This window comes from Ptychodera flava, chromosome 1, assembly GCF_041260155.1.
Source record: "Ptychodera flava strain L36383 chromosome 1, AS_Pfla_20210202, whole genome shotgun sequence".
Lineage (NCBI taxonomy): Eukaryota > Metazoa > Hemichordata > Enteropneusta > Ptychoderidae > Ptychodera > Ptychodera flava.
Genome location: NC_091928.1, coordinates 42,507,674 through 42,535,425, shown reverse-complemented (window position 1 = coordinate 42,535,425; position 27,752 = coordinate 42,507,674). Strand labels below are relative to the sequence as shown.

The following is a 27,752-nucleotide window of genomic DNA, read 5'->3' as shown; positions in this document are numbered from 1 at the left end:
ATGATCTTTCTCAGGCGTGGTATGCGCATGCAGACACACTGAATTCTGTGCTGTAAGCCAGAATACAAACACAGTCTCTTTGATCACTTAGGTTTAACCGGAGTAATACATTCAGAAAAGGGGCTTTTTATGCTCTTCAACCACTCCATCGGGGATAATGAGATCACCGGCATGACACCACCAATACTTTGTTGTGTGTACCCGTGCTTTACTGTCTGTTCTCTGCTGTTTTGTGTCTATGTTTATAACTAGTGTATTACGAATTTTGACTTAGTGTTATGGATTATGGATAGGTATAATTGCTATTATTTCACAAATAGGGTTTTGTAGAGCGGTATATTTAGAAAGAGCTGTTTGACCAATTGTGTTTTGGTTTTATGACTAAAGCTACAGTTTGAAATTGTACTGACCTTTGTAGGCTTCCTTTTATTTATATGCAGAATGTCTGCATTTACCAGGCTACCAAGGGCAGGTAATTCGGCAGGTGCTTTCTTTGAAATTATTAAAGTATTTTAATATATGAAATTATTCAAATTAAACAAGCTTTTCCTTTTTTTAAATTTCATAACAAAGCGACGTAATTGGCATGTAGAAAGCAACTTAATATCATCTCTCAGGTGTTGTGTGCAGAAACGTTGGATACAGTGCTGTAAGCCAGAATACAAACAGTCTCTTCAATCACTAAGGTTTGACCAAAATGCTAAATTTAGAAAGGGCCTCATTATGCTCACCAACCATAACATTCCATGGCAGATAATGAGATCACCTGCATGACACCAACGGTACTGAATCATGGTTTCATTCACAAATAGGGCTTTGTAGAGCTGTCTGTATATTTACAAGGAGCTGTTTGACTGATTGTGTTTTGGTTTTACGACTAACGCTAAGGTTTGATAGTGAGACTTTGTAGGCTTCTTTGGATTTAATTTACCTTTTAAGAATGCCTAAATTTACCAGGCTACCTAGGGCAGTTGTCTGTAATTTGATACTCTGTTCTCTTTGAAATATCTCCACAAAGTTGCCATTACGATAAATATTGAATGAGTGACTGACCGTAAATTGTCTTCAACCAATTGCCCATGTCAACATCACACATGAAACTCATTACATTACGGTGCAGCCAGAGAAAAGCTACTAATTTAAAATCTTGAAATATGCAAATTACCAATAATATGACACAGAACTGCATTATGTATGTGTTAGTTCACTCAGTTTGTTTTTATATGTAAACATGTGTAGTTTCACTGAAATTGACTAAATAATGCAGTCAGTCACTATTCATATATCCCTTCATAACTATTCATTGAAAAATATGAATACACATTAGCAATTACATGTAGCTGACATGAAACTTCCGTTCTTTACCACGATCGTGTTTGCTTTTGCTTCATATGATAAAGTAATTAGTTATGTCTAGATTGTCTAGACTAATCAGATCATCAATAAATCTGTGCGTGTTGTTAAAACGCCTTGCAAGTTTTTGAGACCCTTCTTTGTAGAGAGATTGAGGGAACTCCGCTTCATATGAATAAAGAAATTAGTCAGCAAGAACAATTAGTACCCATTGGTATGCCGATAGATTGTAACAGTTGAAATGTCATACCACCAAACTGAACAAATGTTGTCGATTAAGAAATTAATCATTTTTATAATATTTTCATCTGTGTATTTGTGCTGGGCATTCATGTCGTTACTGAAATAACCTGACCGATGTTTGATGGTAATTTGGTAGCATCTAATGCCATTTTTATGCAGGAAAGCTGGCTTCACTAGAGATGACAACATTGTTTTTAGTTTATCGTGCGGAATGGTGATGTATAATATGGAAAAGTCAAATGTTCGGATCGACCTGTAACTGTTTTTCTTGACTTTTAAATCAAGCAACAATTTGAATTTGTTAGCATCCACATTTGTAATTTTAAGGCAATTTTTGTTATTTTGAGGCAAAAAGTGTTAACAATTTTTTTTTTATTTAAAAGCGGTCATCTTTGGGAATAGTGGTGTAAAATTTGGAAAGTAAAATGTTCAGATTGACCGGCTCTTGTTTTTCTCGGCCTTTGAATCAAGCAATAATTCTTTTGATTTTCAGTATCCATATTTGTAATTTAAGGCAATTTTTGTTATACAGGGCGAAAAGCTTTTACAATTTTTTATTCAAAAGTGCTCGTCAGAAAGCTTTGATATTTGGTATATAGGTCCAGAGGGATTACTTAAGTGATCTTTGTTGAAATTGTGATGAAATATACAAATTTGTAACTTTAAAGCAGTTTTTGTCATTTTGGTCTAAATCTTTCTTCTGCAAAAGTTCCAGTCGATTTTTTCCCTCAAAACTGCTCATCTGGTAAATAAGTCTCTATGGATGACCTACGTGAATGTTTTTGGGGAATCTTGCAATTTTGTAATTTTAGAGCAAAGTTTGTTAGTCTGTGACCTTAAATGACGTATACCACCACTTGATATTTAGTAAGACAGTATTGAACGCTTTGAACATAATGTGATCATGATATTTGGTATCAATTTCTAGTGAAATACTGTCCAGAAAACACATTTTAGGGCTTTTTGACATATCTACCCAACTTTAGATAGTATATCATTGACTAATCAAAATATCTGACACAGGAAAGATTTCCAATTAAGCGAAACATCAGACGGCTAGATGCACAAACAATATCTAGGTAATTAGTAGAAATACCAGTGTAAATGGAAACCCCATGGGCTGGATAATCTCAATTATCAGCTTGGTCACCGTTATTACTCGTTGTACTTTGTCAATTTTTGAGGTCTTACTTTCTTTATAGCATTTGAAGCAATTGGGATGGGTTTCTGTATATCGTGTAATGTATTGTGATAACTTGGAAACTGTTTTTAACATACTGGACAAGCTTTATAAAGTATATATTTCACGAAATCTCCATTATCAGCTTGTTTGACTTAGTTGCAATTTGGATGGATTGCTATCTATCATGTGATGTGTTGTTGACAACTTGATAGCTGTTGCATCTGTTAACTTGATATATTATGTGTTAAGGAGTAGGATGTAATGTTTTTGGATGGAGTTTTACTTTTCACTTATTGTTAACGTTTTGGGAGTGGAGATTTAGCCGAGCGATTCTGTCTGTGGCCTCTCCGCTAGGCGACTGATGCCGTATGTTGTGGGTTCGAACCCGATTGAAAACTAGCCGTATTAAAGTATACATTTGTTCTCCCGAAAAGGCAACAATTGTAAAATCTCCTACTGTAAAACAGCTCACAGGATAGCCTTGTTCAAATTGTCACAAAATTACCAATTGTAGTTCTAAAGCAATTTCATCTGTTTTGGTAACTTTACTGTGAAATCACTAGACTGATATTTATTAATCTAATATGTATGCCGTGGTGTTTAATGTATGCCTATTTTTGGTCAGAAATTACGAATTAAAACATCATGATTGTTACGTTGTTTTACTCGTACGCTGAACCACATGTATATCAAAGGAATGCTGGAGTAGAATCGGTACCACACTGGCTGGTACACGCCAAACAACATAACACGATATTTTGCAATACATAAAAACGTATAGCAGGGTCCCCATTCACTTTGCTTGTCTCATCAGAGCAGTTACTATTCGGCCAAGTGAGGGGCAAGACGTCAGCCCCACGCTACCACCTAGCCTGACAGTCCGCTGAAGTTCATTCTCTCAATTTATTCTGTTTTGATATTTTATATAATCGGGACCGTGCACGGGCGACTTTAGTGTAGGCTGTTGTTGCGCCGGCCTGCATTCGGTCAATTATTCAAGCTCATTTAATCTATTGTTTCCGTCACGTGACTGCACTGTCTGCACTGCGCTGTTACCAGGGAGTATTATCCTATACTGTTACATCATTCTCACTTTCTGTCATCGACATTGAATTGAACTTTGGAATTTTCATGTTCAGGAGAGAGTTTTTATCAGAATCTGAGAGGGTCCTAATAATACTGATTTTGTCTCAATTCTGCAGATTTATGTCAATGGCATGTTTCTAAGGCTGGTACTACGCCCTTCACAAAATCTTTAAGTGTGTCTTTTAAATTACATGTGTTTCTCAATCACTTAAATTGTCTTGTTCAGTGCGGTAGGGCAAATCCAGTTGAGGTTGTTTGGCATGTTAGTGTCGGCCAAATCTTACTTGCTAAAAAATAAACTGATGGGTAGTAAGTGGTTAGGTTTCTCGGCATACAGGAGTTTTCTTCAAAGACACATGGCTAACTTTGGAATGTCACTGAAGCATAATCACCCTTGCCCCATGGAACAATGACAACTGAGTAAACTGATGTTCACCATACCTGTTTTTCGGCATGGCTGGCGACAGTGTTTGTGAACAGTCCTTGTCCGAGAGGCTTGAAAAACCACACTGACCTAGTTATTCTGTTAAAAGTAGGTCGTCTGTAATCTCGTTAATTTTTGGAAAGAGGCTCATGAGATTCTGTAGTGCAGCAAACCTGATGATAGTATCGTCAAGCTGAAAGTTTCTATCCAACAAACAGCTTTTAAGACGCACTACATGAGATCAGAACATTGACTTAGTGTTTACGGTGCCACGGCGGTGATCTCTTTCCTCCGATGGTTTGTTCTGGCTGGCGAGCATGATGAGCCCCCCCCCCTCCCCCGAATTTATAGGTCCTGGTCAACTGGTCGTGGTCACTGCGTGCGACAGGGTTTGTATTCTAATCACTGATCACCAATTTATCTAGCGTTCCTGTAACAAGGGTACCTGCCGAACTCATTAACTAGACCATAATAACATTTAATTGCATCTTAACTTTACCTTAATGACTCTTATAGACTGTCTCAGTCGGTGCGGTAAATTTCAAATGCACTGTTGGTTTCGGTATCTCAAACAGACAAACAGAAGGACATATCAACATTGAATTTCTGGCATTGCCTTCATGATAATATCTTTTCACAGAATTCAGATGTTTCGCTATTTTAATGTGCTGCTTTCATAAATGTATTGTTTCATAGCTATGTCCAACACACTTAACCTATTCGCAAGTAGTTTATGAGAGACATTACAAAATTGCAGTTTTCATCAGAATTTGAATACATCAATTTTTTGATAACCTTATGAACCTGTATACCAAATATCAAAGCCTTAAGATAAGTATTTGGGCAGAAACAAATTGGACCAAAAAGTGGAAAAAATGCCCCAAAATTACAACTTTTTAAAATTTCTTGGAGGCTGAAAAAACAGTGGAAGTTTTTTCCCTCAAAAATGGAGTAAATGTTTCAAATAAATGGCGTGAGCAGAAATGCAAATACAATGCTAAGGAGAGCTGTAAGACAACTTCACCTGAATTGTCAAGCCCCTTCTATTCCTTTGAAATGTGGCTTGGGAGAAATGTCATCTGTGACTTTCACTTTATAGTTGTGTCAACACGGAACAAGGTGTACAGTTGGCCTTCTTCAGGCATTTTTAGTGTTATGGTCAATCACGCTGGCACACAAGTATAGGATAATGCACTGATAAGCTACACTGTATTAGCACTGCATGATTTTGCAAAATTAGGCAACTTGGTTTCCAAGTTATGTTCCTTTCTACTGTCTATGCCAGATGGTAACAAGGCTAAAAATAGATAAACATGTAATAAAGTGCTGTTAAAGTCCGGAGAACGACATATACTATGCATCACCCGAGGGAAAGCAATATAAAATATCATGGAGGCGCGGCACACTGTAACCTAACTGGCCTTCTGTAGCGAAAAAATGTAGAAAAAATGGTAACCTGAGGCTTCTTTCTAATTATCGAAGAACACAAAGGGCCTTTTTGTTGCCTTCATTTCTTTTAGAAACCAGTGAAGTGATTCGATGTCTTTTGGGGCACCGTATTTTGTCCAGTCCTGCCTTCTATCGCACCTTTTAGTTGTACAGTATTTTAAAATGTGAATTCATCTGATAGAATGCCCTTGATGAAGAGAAAATGGTCAGCATATTGAACTTTGGTGTCTTCTTCAACAGCATTGTACTTATGAACCAAGAGCTTAAACTTGCTGCATTTGTCAAACTTAATATCTGCATTATTCAAGGCGACACTTTTACTTGGTATACACAAAACAAAGTGTAGAGATACAATCAAAAACAAGATCTCATATTTGCTCGCAACGGGAAAAGTATTTATTTCCTGAGCAAAGTTTCCATTGCTCGGGCAAAATTTAGTCCTGCTTGCCAAAAGGAGATGAAGGTCGCTACCATCTAAGTACAATGTCAAACGGTATGACTCTTGTCAAAACAATACAGTCACCAAAGGAGGATGGTACGCTTACACAGGCGGAAAATAATGATATCATTCTCGCGATGCGCATCACGTGTCGGTCAGAGTAATTGTCAACTAAATTCAAAAGACTGAAAACCTAAAAAATCAAAGGGTGATTATCACGTATGTCTGGGATTTGCAACACTATTGGATTTCGTTGGCCTGTTACACCATCAAACTTGAAGGGAAAACATTCAGTACATTATGCAAGCACCACTTTCGGGTGCTTGGATAATTAAAACACGCGAACGGCAAAGGCAACTTCCTCGTTTAGGAGAGTAGAGAGTTTGACTGTATTTCGACCGTAAGCAAAATTCGCTCCACATGTTGTCTTTACCGTAACATCTCGCTACACGTTTTTATGTATCGCAAAATAATTGTTTGCCGTGTACCAGGCAAATGCGGTATCATCGCTGCACTGTGAACATTCTTTGGACCTAAATGTGGTTCAGTGCACGTGTGTGAAGACACGTGTAAAATAACGTACCAATCACATTGGATACACTGTTTCAATTCCTTTCATTCTATTGGTTGCTTCATTGTCGAATTGGTGCTGGACAATGATTGGTTTTTAAGAGGGGTTGTGGGGGGACGGGTGTGGTGGAAGCGTATGCGTGATTTCATAGCGACGTAATTGCCGACTGTAGGTATGCTGATACAGATTGAGGCCTGGTAGGATTTTCGCACTTCCAAACTTTCGTTTAGGAGGGAGAAGGGGGTCGAAGCCAAACGCAATTAGTTGCATTAAACGTGCGCATGCTTTAGTTACATAAATGCAAAGTATAAATCAATTTACTGACATCAGACAGCCTACGCATAGAAACCTTTACCTCAAACTTTTTTATTTATTTATTAATTTATTTATTTATTTATTTATTTATTTATTTATTTATTATACTTCTTCACTGGCATACATTGACAACATATAGAAGATGGAAAAGAGACATAAAAGTAAAACAACTACACTGAAAGAAAAAAACTCAGTACAACTGTTGAACAATAGCATGTCAAAATTAAAACAGTAGCCAATAAATGGTAGAGGCAAAATAGTGCCGAATACCTCTAACACTAATTCACCATATATTAAAAATTACAAGAAAATGTTAAAAGACAACAACAGACAAAACACTGATTGTAAAACGTTCGCATTGTAAAAACAGAGAAAATGTTAGATGAAATCTCATTACGGATAGAAATTTTGTAAGATAGCAGCTGTGACACCGACATGTTGTTATCCATGTACAAGTGTCGGTAGTCACTTTTGATTTCAAAGAGATACAGTCTTTGAAGATCTGATATGGGACTGTAACTGGTTCCATAAGAGAACAATTCTGTTAAAGTAAGAACACGTAAGTGATTCTGTGTGACAAAAATGAGGTTTAAGTGTTAAATTGTCGTTACTTGACCTCGTACTGGGATAATAGGAGTTGACACTATAAAAATATACAAAGTCATCTGAATATACATCATAATAGCCATAAAAACGCATTGGAATATATTACACCTGCTATTTCTCTTCTCTATGTAAGGTGCAGAGGGTTAAGTTTAGAAAGCCTGTCTTTGCAATCAAAAGCTGCGCAGTGAAGGATATATCGAGTAGCCCTTTGTTGAACCCCTTTCAAAGCCTTAATATTCGGTTTGGATTTACCCGCCCACGAACAACTACAATATTCTCAGCCACTCCTAATTATGGCTGAATACAAATTTTACTAGCATAACATACCTAATTTACAATTAGACTTGCTTATGACATGATTTAGAAAAAAAAAAGGGTTCATAGTTTACCTTGTAGGGTAATGTGGAAACAATGTAACAATATGTAACAACAATGTAACAATATAAACTATTCCACCAGTACATCAGCACACTTGAAGATATAGTTTACCTTGTCGGGTAATTCGTGGAGACAATGTAACAATTTCAAAAAATACAATGATCACAACAACAAACAAAAAGGATATATTGATTACCTTGTATTAGAAGATAGAAACAATGTAATAACTTCATACATTACACAAAACAGCAACCAAAATAGGTTCATAGTTTACCTTATAGGGTAATGTGAAAACAATTTGACAATGATGTAGCAATATCAAACATTTCACCAGTATGTCAGCACACTCAAAGATATGATATATTTTACCCTGTAAGGTAATGGTGGAGACAAGATAACAATTTAAAAAATTACAATGATCACAACAACAAACAAAAAAAGATATATTCGCCTAGGAAGGTAATACGGAAACAATGTAACAATTTTACATTATCAGATGTGGAATGTTCAATTGATAAAGATCATCTTATAATTATGTTACATGGAAACAATGTAACAAATTGTATACTTGATATAAAGAAATGAGTAGGTTGACTAGTTACACGTTAAACAAAACTTAGCATACTTCGGGGTATATTGCTATTTCAGTAATAATGTGCAAATGCACACATTTATGAAAAGTAATCGCCCTTTGCATTTTGTTTTGGAACATTGGTTGTTCAAACACTGTAGCACTTTTAACTTCAATCGACTTAATGCCTTAGGGGAAATTACAAATCATAGTGCTGTCATCAGATTTTTGCACTTACGAAGTTCTCTTAGGGAGTGGGTACAGGGTTTTAGGTGTTAGGTCGAGTGTAATGAGTTTTAATCAGGATGCATACATGTATGGCTAAATTATCAAAAATCCTTCATCAAGGCCCTCAGTGTGTGTAAAACATTGTGAAGTACAACTAGATATCAGTTGTTGGTGCTGAAGCAATGAAAAATAATTCATTATCTAAACTCACAATCATGCAAATTAAACTAGCTAAAACTCTTTCAGAAAATTCTTTGTGCACTTTACATGGTAATAGACATGTTATTGCTCTCAGTACATTATTTTTACATTTCAAAATATCCTACCGTTATACTATGTGAGCAAACTTGCAAAATGAAAGTTGTGTTGATACCTATTTCAATACACTAAAGTAACTCTTTTAGATCCTGAATACAGCTATTTAGTCACTCAGTATGAGGAAACATTGACGCACAGTTACAAATGTGATTTTTGTGTATATAAATGCACATATGCAAAACAAAAACAAAGGATTAATGAATACAGAAAAGAAAGTAACAAGGACTCTCACCACTGCCACTGCACAACTGACATCGACATGCCATACAGTGTGTGTAACAGAGGGACACCTTGATGTCCTACAACACTTTTGTATATTGATGCATTCTGGAGACAAATTTGCATAACGCACTACAGAGAAATAACACTCGTTTACTCACAATGGCACATATATTACCACACATATGACATGCATTAATTTTGATGTACTCCCTATTTTGCTTTCTTCATTTTGATTTCATCCATCGATGGATAATCTGTCACTGCCATGGTGATACCAAACTGAGCCAAGTAGTAGGTCACCATGACAATTAAGTTACAGTGAGGCACATCGTATCGGAACAAATCCACTCCAAGGACAAAATCTGAGATCAAGAATGACATTGACCCCAGGGCACACAACAGCTGACCCCATGTCCAATTCCCTTCTAGAAACTGACATCTCGCCAGAGCCCTCCATGCCATGCAGTAGATCACTTTCATGTATATAAAGGTTGAAAATACGTAAATGCCTTTTAATCCTGGGTAAAGGTACGTATATATACTTAGAGATACTGCTGAACAGACCAGCAGAATCACTAGCTTGAAAGGCCTCAAGCCAAAGGTTACTGCATAGATAAGGTGTGCCACAGCAAATGACGCAAGGCCATGAAGAAAATGCGTCTTCTTGTAAACCAAGTAGTAATCTCCTATTCCAGATAGAACAAGACCACATATGATCCCGACTGAGAAATTTGACAGTTTTCCAGACGCCCGAGAATGCAGAACAACAAAGGCAGCCAATGACAATATCGGTAGGATTTTGATGAACGCTGCTGCTTGCGATGGGGTTGGTATGAAGTCCTTCAAGCTGAAGTACAGCGCCACGGCAAGGAAGAAGAATGACAACTTGAACATGTGGCTCAGCATCTATCAGAGTAATCAAGAGTATTTGTTTGACATATTGGTAGAGAAAGCATATTGAAATGCCTTGTAAAATTTTTACAAAATAGTGAATTTCATTGGTGTGTTGATATGGTAAGAAGGCTAAAGCAAAGTGAAGAAACATTCCTCAGAATCGGAGTTTGCTAATAATGACTTTTTTGACAAAATCAAAGGCAAGTACTTCCATGTCGTTATTTTTCTTATACTTTGAATTTTGAATTCTGTTCCATAACATGCTGCAGAATTCATTCAGTTTGCTATTGACACCCTGTGTCAAAACACTGATAGAGAACCCAGAAATCTGGTTGTTGTTGTTGTTGTTGTTGTTTGTATTGTTGTTTATGTTTATATTAGTCACGTTGTTGTTATTGACAATTAAATTAAACAAACACAACTGTTGTGTCGTTGTAATTGCAAACATAATGTCGATGTCATACCAACAATGCAAAGACCCTATCATTATTTGACTCAATGTTAACTCTCACCTAATGTACACAGAGATTGTACGTTAGGAGAGAGTTGCAATCGGTTGCGACATCTACATTACGGTTGAAACAACAACACAATAGTTATGTTCGTTGAATTTTATTGGTCAACAACAACAAGGCAACTAATACAAACATAAACAACACAGACAACAACAACCAGATTTCTGGGTTCCCTCTGGTGTCAAATTAACCTGGAGAAGCCCTACATAGCTATTGACACCCAGGTGTCAATAGACTAGGCCTTCAGGCTGAGCCAATATGGTGAAAAGGTGTGTGGAGGAACTGTTGTTAAACCATGGACGTATAAAGTCCAGTGTCTAAGGTTAAACTATATATAGCACTCTCTCCAGTGCTCTGCCAGCATACCGCCATGGTGTATGGCGTCAGAATATAATCAACTTGTGCAGGACTCCTGGAGAGACAACTCCATCGCGAACTGCTATGAATACGAGCCCTTTTAGTTGTAATGATATGCGTAGTGTACAAGTTTAATGTCTCAACTAACTTTCAGCTGGTTGCTCACTTTCTACTATTTTTATAGTATTTTATAAAATGTTACAGACTTACTCTACCTGCAACTTAAAACTGATAGTGATTTTGTAGCTCATTCTTTACTATTTTTCATAGTATTTGATAGCCGGTATCAGACAGTTGGTGTTCGTGTCGGGCTACATAGACGATCTGCCCCGTAGTTGTACAACAACAACTCAACATTATAAGGTCACAACACAACATGTTGGAACTGTACGGATAAGAACACAGGCACTCGAATCAATGCAAGCGAAACTGTCACAGATGCAACCAGTGATAATTATCAGTGATGGTTTCGCTTGCATTGAGTCGAGTGCCTGTGGATACCAGCCCAGAGTAGAAATTCATTGCAGTGGCGATGTTTACGGTTACAGACAACGGTACCACAGTTTAACATGTACCTATTAGCTACCCGCATCACGGTAGCGCGGAACTTGGTCTCGTTTCTACCTCCATCCCATATCATCCCGACACAACGACGCGGCGAGGCGAGGGCCCGGCCATATCGTACATGGTACATCATTGTACCGATCTAGCCCTGCGTACCGTGCTGTGTGTTCACGGTGCAGGCGGTATAACGCCGGGAACACACAGCACCGTACGAAGGAATGTACCGATCCTGCGAATACTGTGACTAGCGTATTCGTTTAGGGTACCAGTCAACTCGCACCTTTTCCAACCCACACTGAATCAGCTCGCCCGATGCCAACTCGCCCGATACTAACTCGCCCGATGCCAACTCGCCCGATGCCAACTCGCCCGATACTATTTTGCAATTTTTATGAGTACATGGTACGTATAAAAACGTTTTACACGTATTTCTTTAAACAGCCTACAACAAATATTTCTAACATAACCACAGGTGTGGGCTAGGGCTTGAAATATGTGCAAACACGTAAATTTTTTTTATTTGCGAATTTTACGATTTGCAAATCTCTTTAAAGAATAAATTTTGTTCGGTTTCTTTACGTATAGGAAAAGTTACTGCAGTTACTGGCTCATGTCCTTAAGAACAGCAGGACCGTCTTTGTGACGAGTTACTGGCCCGGTTTGAAAATACCGGTAGCTGGCCTCGGGCCATCGGGTTTGCGTTCATGGAATGTTGGCCTACATCTCAAACAACGGGCGAGTTGGCATGGGGCGAGTTGGAATCGGGCGAGTTGGTTTTGGGCGGCAAAAGGTGCGAGTTGACTGTAATTCTTCGTTTACTTACCTTGGAAATGTTAAAAAATCGCAAATGGTCTGTTACAGCTGAGAGAACATTAAATGGTGTGATTTTTAAGAATTTGTCGGGCGCCAACTACGTACGCTAAAGGGCTACTGCTCCTCCTATCTTCTTGCTGTGCTTTCGAACACCACCTTTGCATGCTTTGCCTTCAGCCTGCGCCCTCACTCTAATCTGCAATGACCTTTGCGATAACCTGTACCATGTGACTGCGAGCGCCACCAAACGTTAGACCGCTTTTTAACGGCGTCACATGGAAAGTTGGTTCCATTCAGCATTTGCGTTCACAAAAATGGTGGGGGGGGGGGGGGCAAGAGGGATCACAATTGAAATCTTATTTTTCCCAGGTCCCCCTCGATACCCTAAAAATATTCAAGACCCCCGTGTAAATGATCAAAATTTTTCAAGCCTCCCAAAACAAAATTATCACATTGCCGCATATTTCAGCTAGGCGACTGATGCCGTATGTTGTGGGTTCGAATCCGATTGAAAACTAGCCGTATTGATTAGGATGCATGAAGGGTCAAAATAAACATGTATTGCATGGTTCTGCTAGCAGGTGTTCAACACGTCACCTTATCAGCAGGTTGAAAAGCCATATTCCTACGGTAAGATCTTAATCTTGCCAGGTAAATGGCACCAGATGAAGAGCACACAAAATGACAATCATGAGGGAGTATGCAAATTATGAATCCCTGTCTATACATTTTGCCAAATTGTGATTAACTGAGCACAGTGACTTACCGAGTTTTTCTTTCAAAAGAAACAAGACATATACGACGTAGATGCTACTTATGTTTTACAAATAGACAATACTGGAAGGTTAATATATTCCATCAAATACATGTTTCAATCTCAGAAATTTGGGTGTAATAATGGCAAATTTGGTAAAAAAAATATTGATTCCATTTAGTCTCACATTGTTTCATTTAAATTAGTCTTTAATTATCAAACTTTTACTTTTGTGTTATTGTACGATGAGATGTGGAAATTCATTCACTGCATGACCTTGACATGAATGGTTTTATATCGAGCGCAGCGAGAGCGGCCGAACGCGAGCATTAAGACTAACGCGTGTACAAGAAATTTAGAATGGAATCTCTATATACCTACGAGTTTGAAAAGACAGCACTTCCATGGAGGCGGCCATTTTGAATACTTTTACACGGATTGCGTGAAATTAAAGATATCATCTACCACAAATCTTACTCCACAATGTGTATTTCCGACAAAAGAATCTCTCTGTTTCAAAGAAAGTGTGAAATTTGGTTCAAAATGACTATTTTCGATCACTTTTGAAAGCCCGGTTCGGTCATCACTAGGCGCCGCCATTTTGAAACAAGCCTACTCTCGCGAGAACGAACGGTCAACTCACGCGAGAATTAAATTCGTGCGCTGAGAGCTAGCTGCCGACGGGAATATCAAGTACGTGTTTTACATTAGACTGCCTCTGTTCCCGCCCCTGTTTAATATAATAAACTGATCGGAATCATATAATTTACCAGTTTTAAATAATTTTCGTTAGTGAACTTGGCATTTCCGAGTTAAATTGCTATAAATGTTATTCTAGAAAACAATTGACAACAATTCAACCTCAATGGCAAAGATATGCATCATGCATCAAACACAGAAATTAGCATGCTGTTGCCTGAAAACATCAATGACGATATACCCTACGCTGCGCTCGCTCTCAGGTCAGACCTGTTACATATTATACTATGCGAGTAACCGGAAGTGTACCCTTCTTTCATGGGCGCCGCCATGTTTTTTTTTTGAGTACTCGTAAATAAACAAATACGAAACAAATTACCATTATATAACATGCCTTTTATAAAATATACCTCTTTTATTAGCCAGTAAATGTTATTATGCACCTTGTCGCTGATACAAAATATCGTTAATAGTCGCGCCAGCGGCTTACTGACTACGCATGCGCTTATTCATAATATACTATGCGAGTAACCGGAAGTGTACCCTTCTTTCGTGGGCGCCGCCATGTTTTTTTGAGTGCTCGTAAATAAACAAATTCGAAACGTGCTCTCTATTATTTTATAACATGCCATTAATAAAATATATCTTTTTTATTAACGAGTAATTATTATTAACCACCCTGTCGCTGATACAAAATTTCTTATCACGCCTAAAAATTAAAAGAAAAGAGAAAACTGTCGTGCATATGAACGAGAACATTCGCAAAGAATGCTGGGATTGAACTTAGAAAGGCGCCCTCTGTGTCAATAACTATGTGCAAAATTTACCCATTTTTAGAAGTAACGCTGGTTGTCAGCTTTATACAATATCGGAAGTTGGGCGGTACAGTTACTATTGCAAAGTTAATGATGGCACAATACGTCCCTTGTTAAACACAATAGATGGTAATCATGGTAAAAATTGCAAATTTATGTCAAACTTTTTTACACATAACAGAAAATCTATACCTACTGGGTCTGACATCGTGTACGTGAACTGTCATCAGAGGGTAAACCGGTCATACTTGTACAAACGTATATAGAAAGTAACAATTAATTCTATTTTATCCTTTATGATCACTAATCATGAATCGATACAAATAACATTTTTAATCTCAACGCCTGGCGCGACACCAAGGGCTGAGCCCTATATAATATTATAGATAAAGGGAGAAAACTGTCGTGCATATGAACGGGGGCATACGCAAAGAATGCTGGGATGAATTATAGAAGAGTGCCCCCTGTGTAAATAATTAGATTCAAAAATTACCAGTTTTTAGACGGAACGCTATAGTTTTCAGCTTGCAAGTGGAAGGTGGGCAGTGCGGTTACCATCGCAATGATAATGATTGCATAATAGTCCCTTATTTAACGCAATAGGCTGTTATCATTTTAAAAATTGCCAATTTTTGTCCAAATTTTTTACACGCTACAGAAAATCTATACCTGCCCTGTTGCAGGTTTGACGTCGTGTACGTACGTGAACTGCTTTCATCAGAGGGAAACTGGGCATAGTTGTCATATAAACGTTTATGAAGTAACAATTACAGTTTATCATGAATTAATACAAATAACATAGCCAATCTTAACCCCTGGCGCGACACAAAGGGCTGAGCCCTATATAATATTAGATTTCATTACTTTGTACTTGAAGTAATCTGTTTTAGCAATAACCCCCGCCGCAGGAGGCTATACACGAGATTTTGGTCCAATGCGCGACATATATAGCCCGAGCCGATAGGCGAGTGCTATATGCTATGTGCTATATCATATGTGCCTTTGTTGTCTTGCTCCGGTACTTTCGTCAGTTTCAGCCCCAAATGCAGGAAACAGACGTCTGAGAGATCGAACATCGAGACCGAGCATTTTTATAAGTTTGAATTACGTTGACAACACACGAACACAATATCCTACGACAACATACGCATTACGTTCATCTATATTTCATTACTATTTAAATGCAACACGAACACTACACTAATAATAAAACTACCTGCTGCAGACATAGAAATTGCTTAAGAGTTCAAAGCAAAAGAAAAATTTACAATAGTTTTTGTAATTTTACATAAAAACAATAGCCCTGGCTTTTTTGGCGTACTAAAAATAGATTTGTTTCATTCAGTACGGTATGCCCCAACCGTCGCAACATTCAAACAGGTGGTGCAGTGAGGTAACAGGTTCTATTTTTGATGGATATTTCGGATGGATGATTTGATTGATAATTTGTACCAGAAAACGTGCAGTTTTGAAATAATCCAGACATGGGATTACGGCAGCTATTATAAACAGTTCAGCAGAATGTTTTGCCCTATTCAGCAAGAGCAGGACGCTGACACAGCGATTTTCGTCGCAGTCGCCAGGAATCATCGCATTATTATTTTGAACTTCTTGGCCTACATTGTTAGAACACTCTGGTCTGTTACAGCCCAAACTTTTGGAAAGAATATCTGACATACCGCTACTGTGAGGAAGTTTCAATTTATTTATGTATGAACGAATAATACAGCTGCATTTTAAAGAGCGGTCTCGACCCCTGCTGAATCAAGCAAACTACACAGTGCGCTGTTACCCTATGCAATTGTGTACATCATCATACGGTCAGACCCAAATCAATGTGTTGCTTCGGAGATTTCTTTCATCATCGATATCCGCTTATTTTCAATAAGAGAAGAGTTACAGACCCACACTTTATCTCTGTTTCGAAATTCGGACTCCGGTCTTTGAAACAAAGCGGACTGTTTCGGATTAAGTTAGATAGATCGTTCAAATGCACCGACTGGGCAATTTTCAGAAATGCTGGTTTAGAGACCCGTTTTTAGCACTGCTATCAGTGCTAAAACAGTATTTTAGCATCGATAGAGTAAGCGCTCGTCCAATCAGAATGGCGCATGGTAGCATGATGTAATATATATATATATATATATATATATATATATATATATATATATATATATATAATATATAAATATATATATATATATATAATCAGCACAAACTGTTGTCAATGATAACAATGTCTCAATTACAGATGAACTTACGCTCAGCTATTGCATATACAATAATAGTCAGTCATTGGAATACACCCTTTTCATTGGACAACTTTAGAACGTCCTTCTTAATTTGTGACATCTGAGTCTGATTTGAGTTAATCCTTATTATTCTCAAGACTTTTCACGTCCTATTCCCTAAACACCATGTCGCTTTATCTTGAGCCTTCGGTTGTTTTGCTCTCTTGCCCCTATACAAATTATTGTACTCTTTCCTTAACCACATTGCTAAGGCAGGAGAAAGAAATTTACATGTGTACGTTTTCCTGATTGTGTATTATACCAATGTCTCAATATGAACTAGAAGATGATAATTTGGTGTCAGTATTGAATTTTCCCTTCAAAAAAAATTTACAAAATTGAAATTTACATTTTACCTACAGCAATTATCCTAACATGAGTTCAGCCATATTATATTTAAATGGCACATCGCCAGCCGCTATGGAAATAAAATACAGTCCGCTGAAATTTTCCTTACAGTGGTATCCCATCTCTGCCTCAGAGCGCCCTTTCTTGGTTTTAAACACTGGTACGTTATATCGAGGAGTCCCATCCAGAGCCACGTTTGTTGTAAATTTGCCGGGATGCCTTATACTATGGACGAAATAGTCCAAGACACGACAGTGGCTTCCACCTGCGAAAGTATCGCGACCATCCTGACTGTAGCCATAGTTGGGGTAGAAATCAACCGTACCGAGTGGCTTAAGTGTACCATAATGATTAATTGGGATACTAAGACCGTCACTGAAGCCACATGTGTGGATAACATCCACCAGAGTTGCGTCGGACGATTTCAACAACTTGCCGGTGTGACGTTCTTCGAATTCCGGGCCGGCAGGATCGAGGCCTGTTATCCTTGAAAAGGCACGACTTGAGCGTCCAGCCTTGCCAAGCAGATGCGCTCCCAGGCTGTGACCAACACCTTCAATCTGAATTTTTGGCTGTGTTTGTTTGATTGCAGCTGCTAGTTGTCCCAACCACGCACCAACTCTTTGACTTGTTGCCGCCGCTCTTCTGTAGATGGTGTGCGGATCGACGTTGGACGCTGAACCTATGAAGTTCATCACGGTGCGAAAGGGTCCTCCAGAAAAATGAAGCTTTGATGGGCTGGGTAGACCTTTCAAGAAGAACTCCGTTCAGTCTTCAGAGACTCCCTTTTGCCATCCGATATTCACAACCGCCTGCCTAGGGTTTTGTCTGAGCATTTCTGATCGTGCATCGTGAATCCAGCTTGCGCCACTGCGACTGCCAAAACCGTGTACAAGAAAGGTAAGTTTAGGCATCGAAAGCAACCCATCTCTCGCCATTTGTTTAACAGTATCAGCAATATTTACAGTGTATTCATAGAAAAAACGTCCGAGCTTTATGGCTACTCATCTTTGCTTCCATTGTAGGCTTCACGTCAGAAATTGGCATTGCCGAAACTTCCAAAGTACCAGCCATCGCCGCCTCTTTTGCTATTGCGTGGACTGGAGACAAATGCTCCGCAAGCAATTCGAAGTTTACCAGCGTTGCTAGGTGCTCTGCCAGCCAACAGCCCATGAATAAACATTTTCGCAAATGTGTGTGCACGTAAAAGGGCAAAAAGGGTCAGAGTTTGTGTTTTTGTGATATGCAGGTAAAGATACGGTACATTGACTTTGTTTGAAATGCTGGGGAAGCAGCCCGTGGGTGAGCTATAGAAATGTGACTGCGATTCGATGGTTTGGGCAACAACATTGCTGGGTACGATCGCGAGTGAATATTTGTGGGCAAAGACAGCGTTTCCATCAATCACCATTACAAACGGTAGCACAGGGCGTCATTAATGTCAGGGTTTGGGATAATGTAAAATGGCCCCATCAAGACTGCCCCGGGAAAACCCAAAATTTAGTGTTCTTCAACAACTTTTGTTAAACGATCTCCACTGGAGCATGGAAACTTGTGAAAAGAATGTAAGCTGACGCCATATTATGACACAATTTATATTTTCTTGTTACAAGATTACTCCTTTTCTACTTTCGACGCATACATGTTTTTTATGGATCAGTTCACCATATTTATCGTTCTTGTGCGACTGTTCGTGATCAAATAAGATGCGCTTCATTTCATCGCGGGGGAGGCGTGGGGGGGGGGGGGGGTAATTTGCCCTTCTTACCGAAAAATGCAGTCAAATCATGAATTCAGTTTACCTATATATTGAATAACCGCTTTCAGTTCACGGATACGATGAATGAAAAGAGGCGTAAACCATTTGGTATTGTAAGGGTCTAGAAGATTGAAACATGCGACCTAGCGGCCGATATTGTTCGGCCGTGTTATGTAGTGAATAACTATTTGTGACACATGTGTTGATGAAAAAGGTGAACATTTTTGATAGCTCATTTCGGTGGCCTGAAAAAAATCGTAAAAATAGCTGCAAAAATACAAAATTGAAGATTTCATCATGATGTGAACATATCACATTAAGATCATCCCTAAGAACATGTCATCCCTGTAAACCTGTATACGGTTTTGGTGGAATAAATTTTTGACAAAAAATGACAAAAATTGCCTTAAAAATACAAATTTTAATATTTCTGCACAACTTTACAAATCTGAAATAGATCATTCCTAGGGACCTATATACTAAATATCATGGCTATCGGACCTGTAGTTTTGGAGAATAATAATTTTAAAGACATTTTCACCAAAAATAACAACATTGCCTTAAAAATAAAAATATGTACCACGATTTGAACAAATCTAACTGAGGTCACCCTAAGTGAACTGCATATCAAACGTATTATGTAATTGTTGAACAGTTAACACTTTGAATGTTAATATCAGTAAAGGGCCTTCTAAGCAGGAGAGTGAAAAATAGTTGAGAGAATTCATAAAGGTAGGGTAAACAATATGGCCAAGTGGAGCAGGTAGAAAAACAATAACGCCACCTGATCAATCTTCCAGACCACCCGCAAGATATCAAATGGTCCAGCGCTAAACGTTAGAGTAGAATACAGTCGGAGTGACCTAGGAACGCTTCCTTATTTTGATGAGGAAGCTTGCGTTGAAGTAATATAGGGCTCATTGCAGATATGTTGGATTGTATTTTTGTGTGATTGTATGGTCTATGGATCCTTCGGGTAGGATTAAGTCGCCAAATTTAAACTCTTCAGAACCCTTTCCAGTCGCTAAAATAAAAACCCGCCACGAAATTACGGCAAGAGGTATGATTCGTGTCCCCTAGGCTATCGACACCATCATAACATTTTCCTGCTTCTGTCAACAGATTGCTCAGAACTGTCCAGTCATTGTCAACTAATGACCATACGATGAAGGCAACCGAGAATGAATAGCAGAAGTGTAATTTGATAATATCACGCCAAAAATCTCTGATTGTTGTTATAACCTGCCGGCAAATAAATTGCGAGGTTCAGGGGACGATTAGGGCCATAGAACGGAATGGGCCATAGATCAATGATTCACATGGATCACATTCCAGTCGTAGAATCATGTTGTATGAGTAGAAGAAAGAGGGCCACGCTTGGTCGTCTTACATTCCAAAACCAAGCCGTGAAAGTTCGTCTAGGTGCAATATTTGAATATGGCCTGACCTCCTGCCAAGTCCTGCCCCCTGCAGATTGTGTACCAACACTGATGTTTGTGCCTGGCCGCTGTCATGGTTACCAACCAAACAAGTTTTTTCCTACGGTCAGGTATAGTTATACAGCAACTCTACACTCGATGACCTGACATACTTTTACCTTTCTGCCCTATACTTTTACTCAAACTTTCCCCAGTGACAGGGGTCACCGTACAAAGTTTGGTATCACGGAAACAAATAACCGAATTTTATCGATATTTATTCAAAATGACCACCACGGCCTGTAATAACTCCGTAGAAAAAATGTAATTCTCATTTTCAAGAAAACAAGACAGTGAACACTTAATTAACTCAACGGACAGCAAAATGAGTCCAGGCAAAAGGCAGACCAAATACGAGTTGTAAAGATTTGAGTGTCTGAAAAATGACCCCGAGGCACACCCTCGAGAAAGAATGGTGCAATTAGTCGGAACCAGGAGCTAACAGACCATGTAGTATGCTTATACACTGCCCGCTTTACATATCGATCCGGGTAAATTAGGCTGTCCTGAAACACGATTTTTGCTACTTCTGGTAGGTCCAAAGTTGCACCTCTTAAATGTCAAAAAGCGTAACATGAAAATTGAGGGTCAATAGGATAGAAGTCACTCTCTTAACCAAAAATCTCTATTCCAAACAAATTGTTTCATCTTAATTTTCCCTTTTATTCAGGAAGCCGAGACATATTTACCGTATTTAGGAAGCCGAGACAGGCGTAAGTTTCTGTGTCCCATTCATTACACAGCCACAGAACATGTTGACTTTTTGAAATCCAAGCAATTAGCATACTATCCTGTTCAAACTTGTTGAGCCAGGTCAACAATTATTGCTGGATAATAAACGACTAATTTTACCTCAAACTGACAAGAGGGACAAAGAATGATTGAAGACCTATCCAGAGACAAACAACCTGTGTGGGCGGTTTTCTTATTTCGGCCTAAGCTCTATCGAACAACATTCCTTTCCATAACAGGCCAAATACATGTCACTTCGTTTTTCTCCGTTTTTGTTGATAGAAACTTGATATACAGTAAAAGACGTTTTTCCATTGCATTGACTCTTTTCTTCTCAGACGTTCCACTTTCATTATTCCAGTGGTCAGCCAAAACACCAAACATTCTAATGAACAGCGTCGTCCATAAACATCTGACCTGAAGTACAAATGTCCACATAGGGCCAAACTACTCGATATAAACGATTATTTAGGTTTTAGAGGATAGACAAAATTATTCCTATCAATGGGGAAAATAAAGTATTAAATATTTAATTCGAAATTTATCCCTATAATTGGGGAAATGAAGTATGAGATATTTAGTTCGAAATTAAGTTCACGGTGACGTCATCATGTCGTTTATTATGACGCAAACCATAAAAAGTATCGGACGACACAATAAGCTGGTGGATTTTGACATTTTCTGATAGGGGATGCCTCACCCAAACGAGGGTGATATCAGCGGACTAATTGATTAAGTCAATACCACAGCTGTCCCACACTTAGTCAAATAGCCGATTCGCAAGTTGGCAATATTTGCGGAGCAATTAAAGTGAAGAGGAGATAAGGACTTGTAGGTAAAAAAGAAAGCAGTCAGACGGTTTGGAGTCGAAATCTTTATTTGAAATATCACAGTCAAAATTAATAAAATTACTGGTAGTAATAGTAGTAATAAAGAAAGCAGTCAGACGTTTTGAGTCAGAATCTTTATTTCAAATATCACAGTCAAAATTAATAAAATAATAAAATAAACGGTTACACAAAGAACCCCATCCTCCCTCACCGCAGGGGACTGACTGCTGTCCCCTGTCGTCCAATTGCTTTGATATACGGTTCACTTGTAGTGACCTCACTTAGGTTTGTTCAAATCGTGATGAAATTTGCAGATTTGTATTTTTAAGGAACGTTTTGTCATTTTTGGTCAAAAAATCTTTAAAATATCCTTCTTCAAAAGTGCATGCAGTTCAGACAGCTTTGATATTTCGGATGTAGGTCCCTAGAAATGACTTATTTTAGATTTGTTCAAAAATTTGTTTCTCGAAAAACTACTCGTTTCCTAGCTTTGGTAGACATACTGGAAATATCTTACGTTTGATTCCGAACTGCACAATTCTGCATTCTTAACCATCATTTTTGAGTGGCAATCCCTGTGCAAAAATGGTACATTCCACTTCAGCCGAGTGATACACTTTGATCCGCAAGTTGTCAGGCAGGCACATAACCGCCTAGTTGTTTTCGCACGGGCATCATTTTGTATCCATCAGCGAGCTGTCAAGTAAGTATATATCCTCTTTTTGATATTTTCCATTAATTTTTAGGTACGGGACGAAAGGGGCTCGCCTCGGAAATAAACGGAAATGCCGTGTAGATGTCTGCACGGGACGTTGTAAGTTTTTCTTGAAAAGGTAACAGTTATGTGGGACTTTCAGCTCGGCCAACACTTGCAGCAACAATACAAACAGTCCGATTGGTCTATTATTAATCTGTCTCATTCCAGTACTTGCCTGTAGGCAATAATTTGATTTTTTATTTCTAACTTAATCCTTGGACTCACAAGGCACCGTTACATCACAGCAATGCGACTTTAGGACTACATGTTTCCTTCAAACCTAAAGAAATATTTACCCGCTTTAGTGAAGCTGTCATTAGCGACGTTTGTACGATGGTGCAACCACAGGGTACCCAGACATCTGGTTGTTGTTGTTGTTTGTATTGTTGTTTATGTTTATTAATCTTGATTTTGTTGACCAATAAAATTCAACGAACATAACTGTCGCGTCGTTGTTGTTGGTTCAAAGTTAATGTGGCTGCATAAGCAACGTTAGAAGGACACTATCATCTTGACCTCCCTGCCAACGTACACTCTCTTCAAAGTGTACGTTGGCAGGGAGGTCAAAATGATTGTGTCCTTGTAACGTTGCTTATGACATCTACATTACGTTTGAGCCAACAGCAATACAACAGTTACGTTCGTTGAATTTTATTGGTCAACAACAACAGCAACAACAACAACACGACTAATAAACATAAACAACAATACAAACAACAACAACGTTGGCAGAGAGTTGCATCGGGTCAAATTCCTTGTAGCTTTCCTTATGACATCCACATTACGTTTGAACCAACAACGACACAACAGTTATGTTCGTTGAATTTTATTGTCCGACTAATAAACATAAACAACAATACAAACAACAACAACCCGATGTATGGGTACCCTGTGGTGCAACATATAAAAGTACGCTTGTTGTGATCGTTTTCGTGTCTGCGGTATTCGATTTTCGTCCTTTCAAATTTTGCAGGGCCGAAGTGCAGTGAAATCTCTGACGGATCTGTCAGCCCTAAATAGTGTTTTGCGAAGTCAGACAAACTGTACCTCTTCATCTTGACGAATTTTGTTGACAGATTGTATAATCTATATTCAACATTCCGAAGAATAGTGACAAAATGTCGGAATTCGATGGACACGACGCGATGCCGATCTCTGAGGTACAGCCTCATATGAAAGCCAGGAAAGGCAGCGAAACTTCCGGCAAGATTACTTACAGTACTAACACTTCTGACATGGTGAAAAAACTGCATGACAGCGGATTCCTCGACAAGGAAAAATTGACCTTCATTGTTCATGGTTACGTCAGTAACATTGAAGCTGGCTGGATCAAGGATATGGAAAACTTCATGGTAAAAGAAGACCCTACTGTGACCGTCGTGCGTCTTGATTGGACACGGGGGGCTGCTATCGATCTTGCAGTGTTGAGAAACAAACGCAGCTCTTTCAAACGAAGACTCGCGGAAATTCGATCATTGCACCCTGGGATAAAGAGACAAATGGACACTTTTGAAACAGAAATTACAAATTTCCTAATGAGATTGCCGGTAACAGGTCCACACAACATGACGACCATTCTTCAAAGAAACATCCAGACACTCCAAACAAGGGCATGGGTCACTGCCATAAACAGCCCACTAAATATTTTTAGAACAGTTATTCCAAAACCTCAATTGCTGGAGTGGTTTTCTGACCAAGAGTTTGTTGATTGGTTGTCTATATACCACAGAGCAGCTGCCACTACACAGCCCGTTGGTGAATGGTTAGGAGATGTAGCTAAGGAAATCAAGAAGGAGAAACCAGGAATAAAGATACATGGTGTTGGTCACAGCCTAGGTGCTCACTTGCTTGGAAAAGCAGGGCGTTCCAGTGGTGTCTTTTCAAGGATAACAGCTCTCGATCCTGCCGGCCCAGACTTTGAAGATGGTGCAAGAGACAAGATGTTGAGAAAGTCAGACGCAGACTTTGTGGATGTTATCCATACCAATGGCTTCTATGATGGGATCGGGGCGAAACTGATTCCAGTTAATCACCTCGGCACGCTGATACCACTCGGTACCGTAGATTTTTACCCGAATTATGGTTACGACCAAGTGGGATTTGATCATTTTCGGGCAATGGACTACTACAACTTTAGTATAAAGAATCCGGGTGTCTTAACAACAAATATGATTCTCGATGGAGTTCCAGAGCAAGACAAACCTATAAGGCAAACCAAGGAAGGCGAGTCTGCAGAGATGGGATACTACTGTAAAGAGAGTTCTCGTGGACTCTATTACATCCCCATAGCACCTGATGTGTCACCCTATGTGTTCTAAAGTGATTTGGGATAGCGAGTCTCTGCTCGGCTGTCATTTCAGTTATACAATAACTGCTGTAAATAGTTAATCATTAGAAAAGTATAAGTATACATATGATTTGTAATTTTAGTTGTAAGAAATTTAACGATGTGGGCGTGTTTATTAGGTAAACTGTGCAACATTAAGTCAAATTAAAGATGATTCTGTCAGTCAATTTAAAGACAATAGTTCGATTAAGTTTAACCTGATGTAGTAACAAAACTGCTTAGTGATTGTAACAAAACTGCTGAGTGATGGTTTGATTTTCTTCTTGTCATGTAGCAAATTAAAGATTCTGTGCTTGAAGTGAACTTTGAGTGGGTCTTCAACATGACCCCAACTGTGGAACTCACCCGGGCGTGCACATTATTCACACCAAATAAGTGGAAGATACCCTTCCCTTGTCCGTTGTCGATCATATTATTGTTAACAAACATTGCAACTGAAACAGCTCTTGATACAGAACCGTTTGCAAGGGCAAACTTAATGAAGCTGTGTCGTGACATCACTATAAAAAAGCGATGAAAAGCACAATTACATGCGCCATCTTTGCTTACGCAGACCTGTACCACAGCTCTGCGACAAGGGATACACAGGTTCTGTTCCTGATGTGATTGTGTCTTCTTCTTCTAACATAATGATACGCTGCAGTGAAGGGATCTCAATTGCGCTTACGATTACTGAGAAAATGAGGCTGCATTTATAAAGATGTTTGCAAAGTAATGTACTCTCTTACTGATGTTCTCTGTAACAACACTGAATATAGAAATTAAAGAGCAATTCTTACAGCACTTCGATATACATGTATGTGGTCGTGAATTACAGTTTAGATGAATCCTATAAATGCCATTTGTGGCCTCGGTAGCATGGTGACGCTCTGAAGTTTCGAACAGAGTTGTATATCATGTTTTATATGGGCAGTGCGTTTATTGCAGCCTGAAAGAGAATCGTACACTATTTTCAAACTTAACCCTTTGAGTGCAGCATTTTTTCCCACCAAAATTTTAGTGCAACATTTTACCAATTTTTATGAATTTTTCTGTAATTTTTGTGATAATTTTGGACCATACAGATATCACATTTCATTGGCTACAGTTTTTCATCACACTTTTGGCAAAAATCAGAAAAACTGAATGTGGTGCATTTTATATAGGGAACAAAATTGTGACTTTGGCGCTCAAAGGGTTAAGGACAGTCTTCCTTGACATGTGAACAAGTTTCTGAAAATGTCACACTGATCAATTTCATTACCTATCCCCTAGAACTGAAACCCTTATTCCGGTCGGTTTTTTTTAAATGACACCTTACTTCATCGGGGCTGACTTAAAAAATACCAATGTTGTTAGGTGCCACACGACTGGGTATAATTTCACGCCAGAGCATAAACATGAGGTCATCGTATAAGTCAGAAAAGCTAGAGTTCTACATTATTCCAGTTCTGTTGTCCAGATTTCAATCGGTTTTGAATTTGTTATTTATTCGTACAATACGCCATCCCATGTTATCCGCCTTGCATAGCTTTTTAAGTCTGCTGCTGTGTAAAACTGAGGTGCTTACAAAATTAGACTGCCTGACAACCACTTCCCCACTACAGTCCTCGATGACAGTAAGCGTCTTGACGTTGTCCCGAACGGCCTTTTTTGCGATAAGCTGGGGATGAATCATGCAATTTTGGAAGGTGTATTCAGAATATCATTTTTTTCTTTTTGTTTTAATTGGATGAAAGTTTCCAGAAGGGCTCTTCATGTATACATTTCTCAATGATTCAACAGCGCCTTCGTTAACTAATTCCAGTCACGCGGATATTTACACGTACGCAGCAGGGCAGGCTACGTTACAAATTTTTGTTCTGTAATATTTTCCAGTCAGTTGCTATCTAGGCTTCACCAAGCAATGTGTCTAGACATGTCACCTTGCCCTTTTATGGAGAAGCGAGAAACAAGGGGCGTGCAATCACTCAGCTTGTCCTTGTTGGCACTGGCTGTCTTGTACTCGAACGGCACTGACATTCCACTCCCAATGGTCCAGTGATCAACCAAAATCCAAACGATCAACAAACTTTAATAAACATGTAGAAAGAAGTAGAAATGTGACCTTAAAAGCGCAAACTCTTCGAAGTTAATGACCACATAGGCTCTTCAAGTCGATGTCGCTACTTTGCGATCTAATCCCTGTAATTATACAATTGACCTGCTTTTCTAAGCGGAGGTTTAATAACTGACCATAGCTAAACACTCTCTGCACTTCGAAATTCGTGTATAACTTCGCGAGAAGTACGTGTTGTGTGAGGTTAATGTGTAATTTGTTCCGTACACAAACATAAGCGCCGTGCTCCTTGCTCACCCTAGAAATGATTGATAAATCGCGAACGGCGTATTGATATTATTCCAAAAGTAGTTCAGACGTTTGATCGCAGAATTG

General features: G+C 38.8%; 2 protein-coding genes and 1 long non-coding RNA gene across 5 annotated transcripts; 1 reads left to right on the top strand and 2 right to left on the bottom strand.

Moving 5' to 3' along the window:
• Positions 1-8,231: 8,231 nt before the first annotated feature.
• LOC139139871 (uncharacterized) lies at positions 8,232-12,722 on the bottom strand. Its single transcript, XR_011553893.1, has 2 exons — positions 12,540-12,722; positions 8,232-10,292 (listed from the first exon to the last, which is right to left on the bottom strand). It is a non-coding gene; the product is annotated as an uncharacterized lncRNA (long non-coding RNA).
• Positions 12,723-17,453: 4,731 nt separating this feature from the next.
• LOC139144989 (phospholipase A1 1-like) lies at positions 17,454-18,131 on the bottom strand. The gene has a single exon (XM_070715874.1). It carries the CDS (start codon positions 18,129-18,131, stop codon positions 17,454-17,456), a length of 678 nt encoding a protein of 225 aa, XP_070571975.1.
• Positions 17,790-26,120, top strand: LOC139138010 (uncharacterized). Of its 3 annotated transcripts, none has more exons than XM_070706247.1 (3): positions 17,790-18,336; positions 22,982-23,049; positions 23,966-26,120. In XM_070706247.1, the coding sequence occupies exon 3, from the start codon at positions 24,111-24,113 to the stop codon at positions 25,308-25,310; it is 1,200 nt and encodes a 399-aa protein (XP_070562348.1). In that variant the 5' UTR covers positions 17,790-18,336; positions 22,982-23,049; positions 23,966-24,110; the 3' UTR covers positions 25,311-26,120. The 3 variants fall into 3 exon arrangements, with proteins under 3 accessions (XP_070562348.1, XP_070562340.1, XP_070562333.1); XM_070706239.1 differs by having other exon boundaries at positions 17,811-18,336; positions 22,982-23,068; XM_070706232.1 differs by lacking the exons at positions 17,790-18,336; positions 22,982-23,049 and adding an exon at positions 22,842-22,938.
• The last annotated feature ends 1,632 nt before the right edge of the window (positions 26,121-27,752 follow it).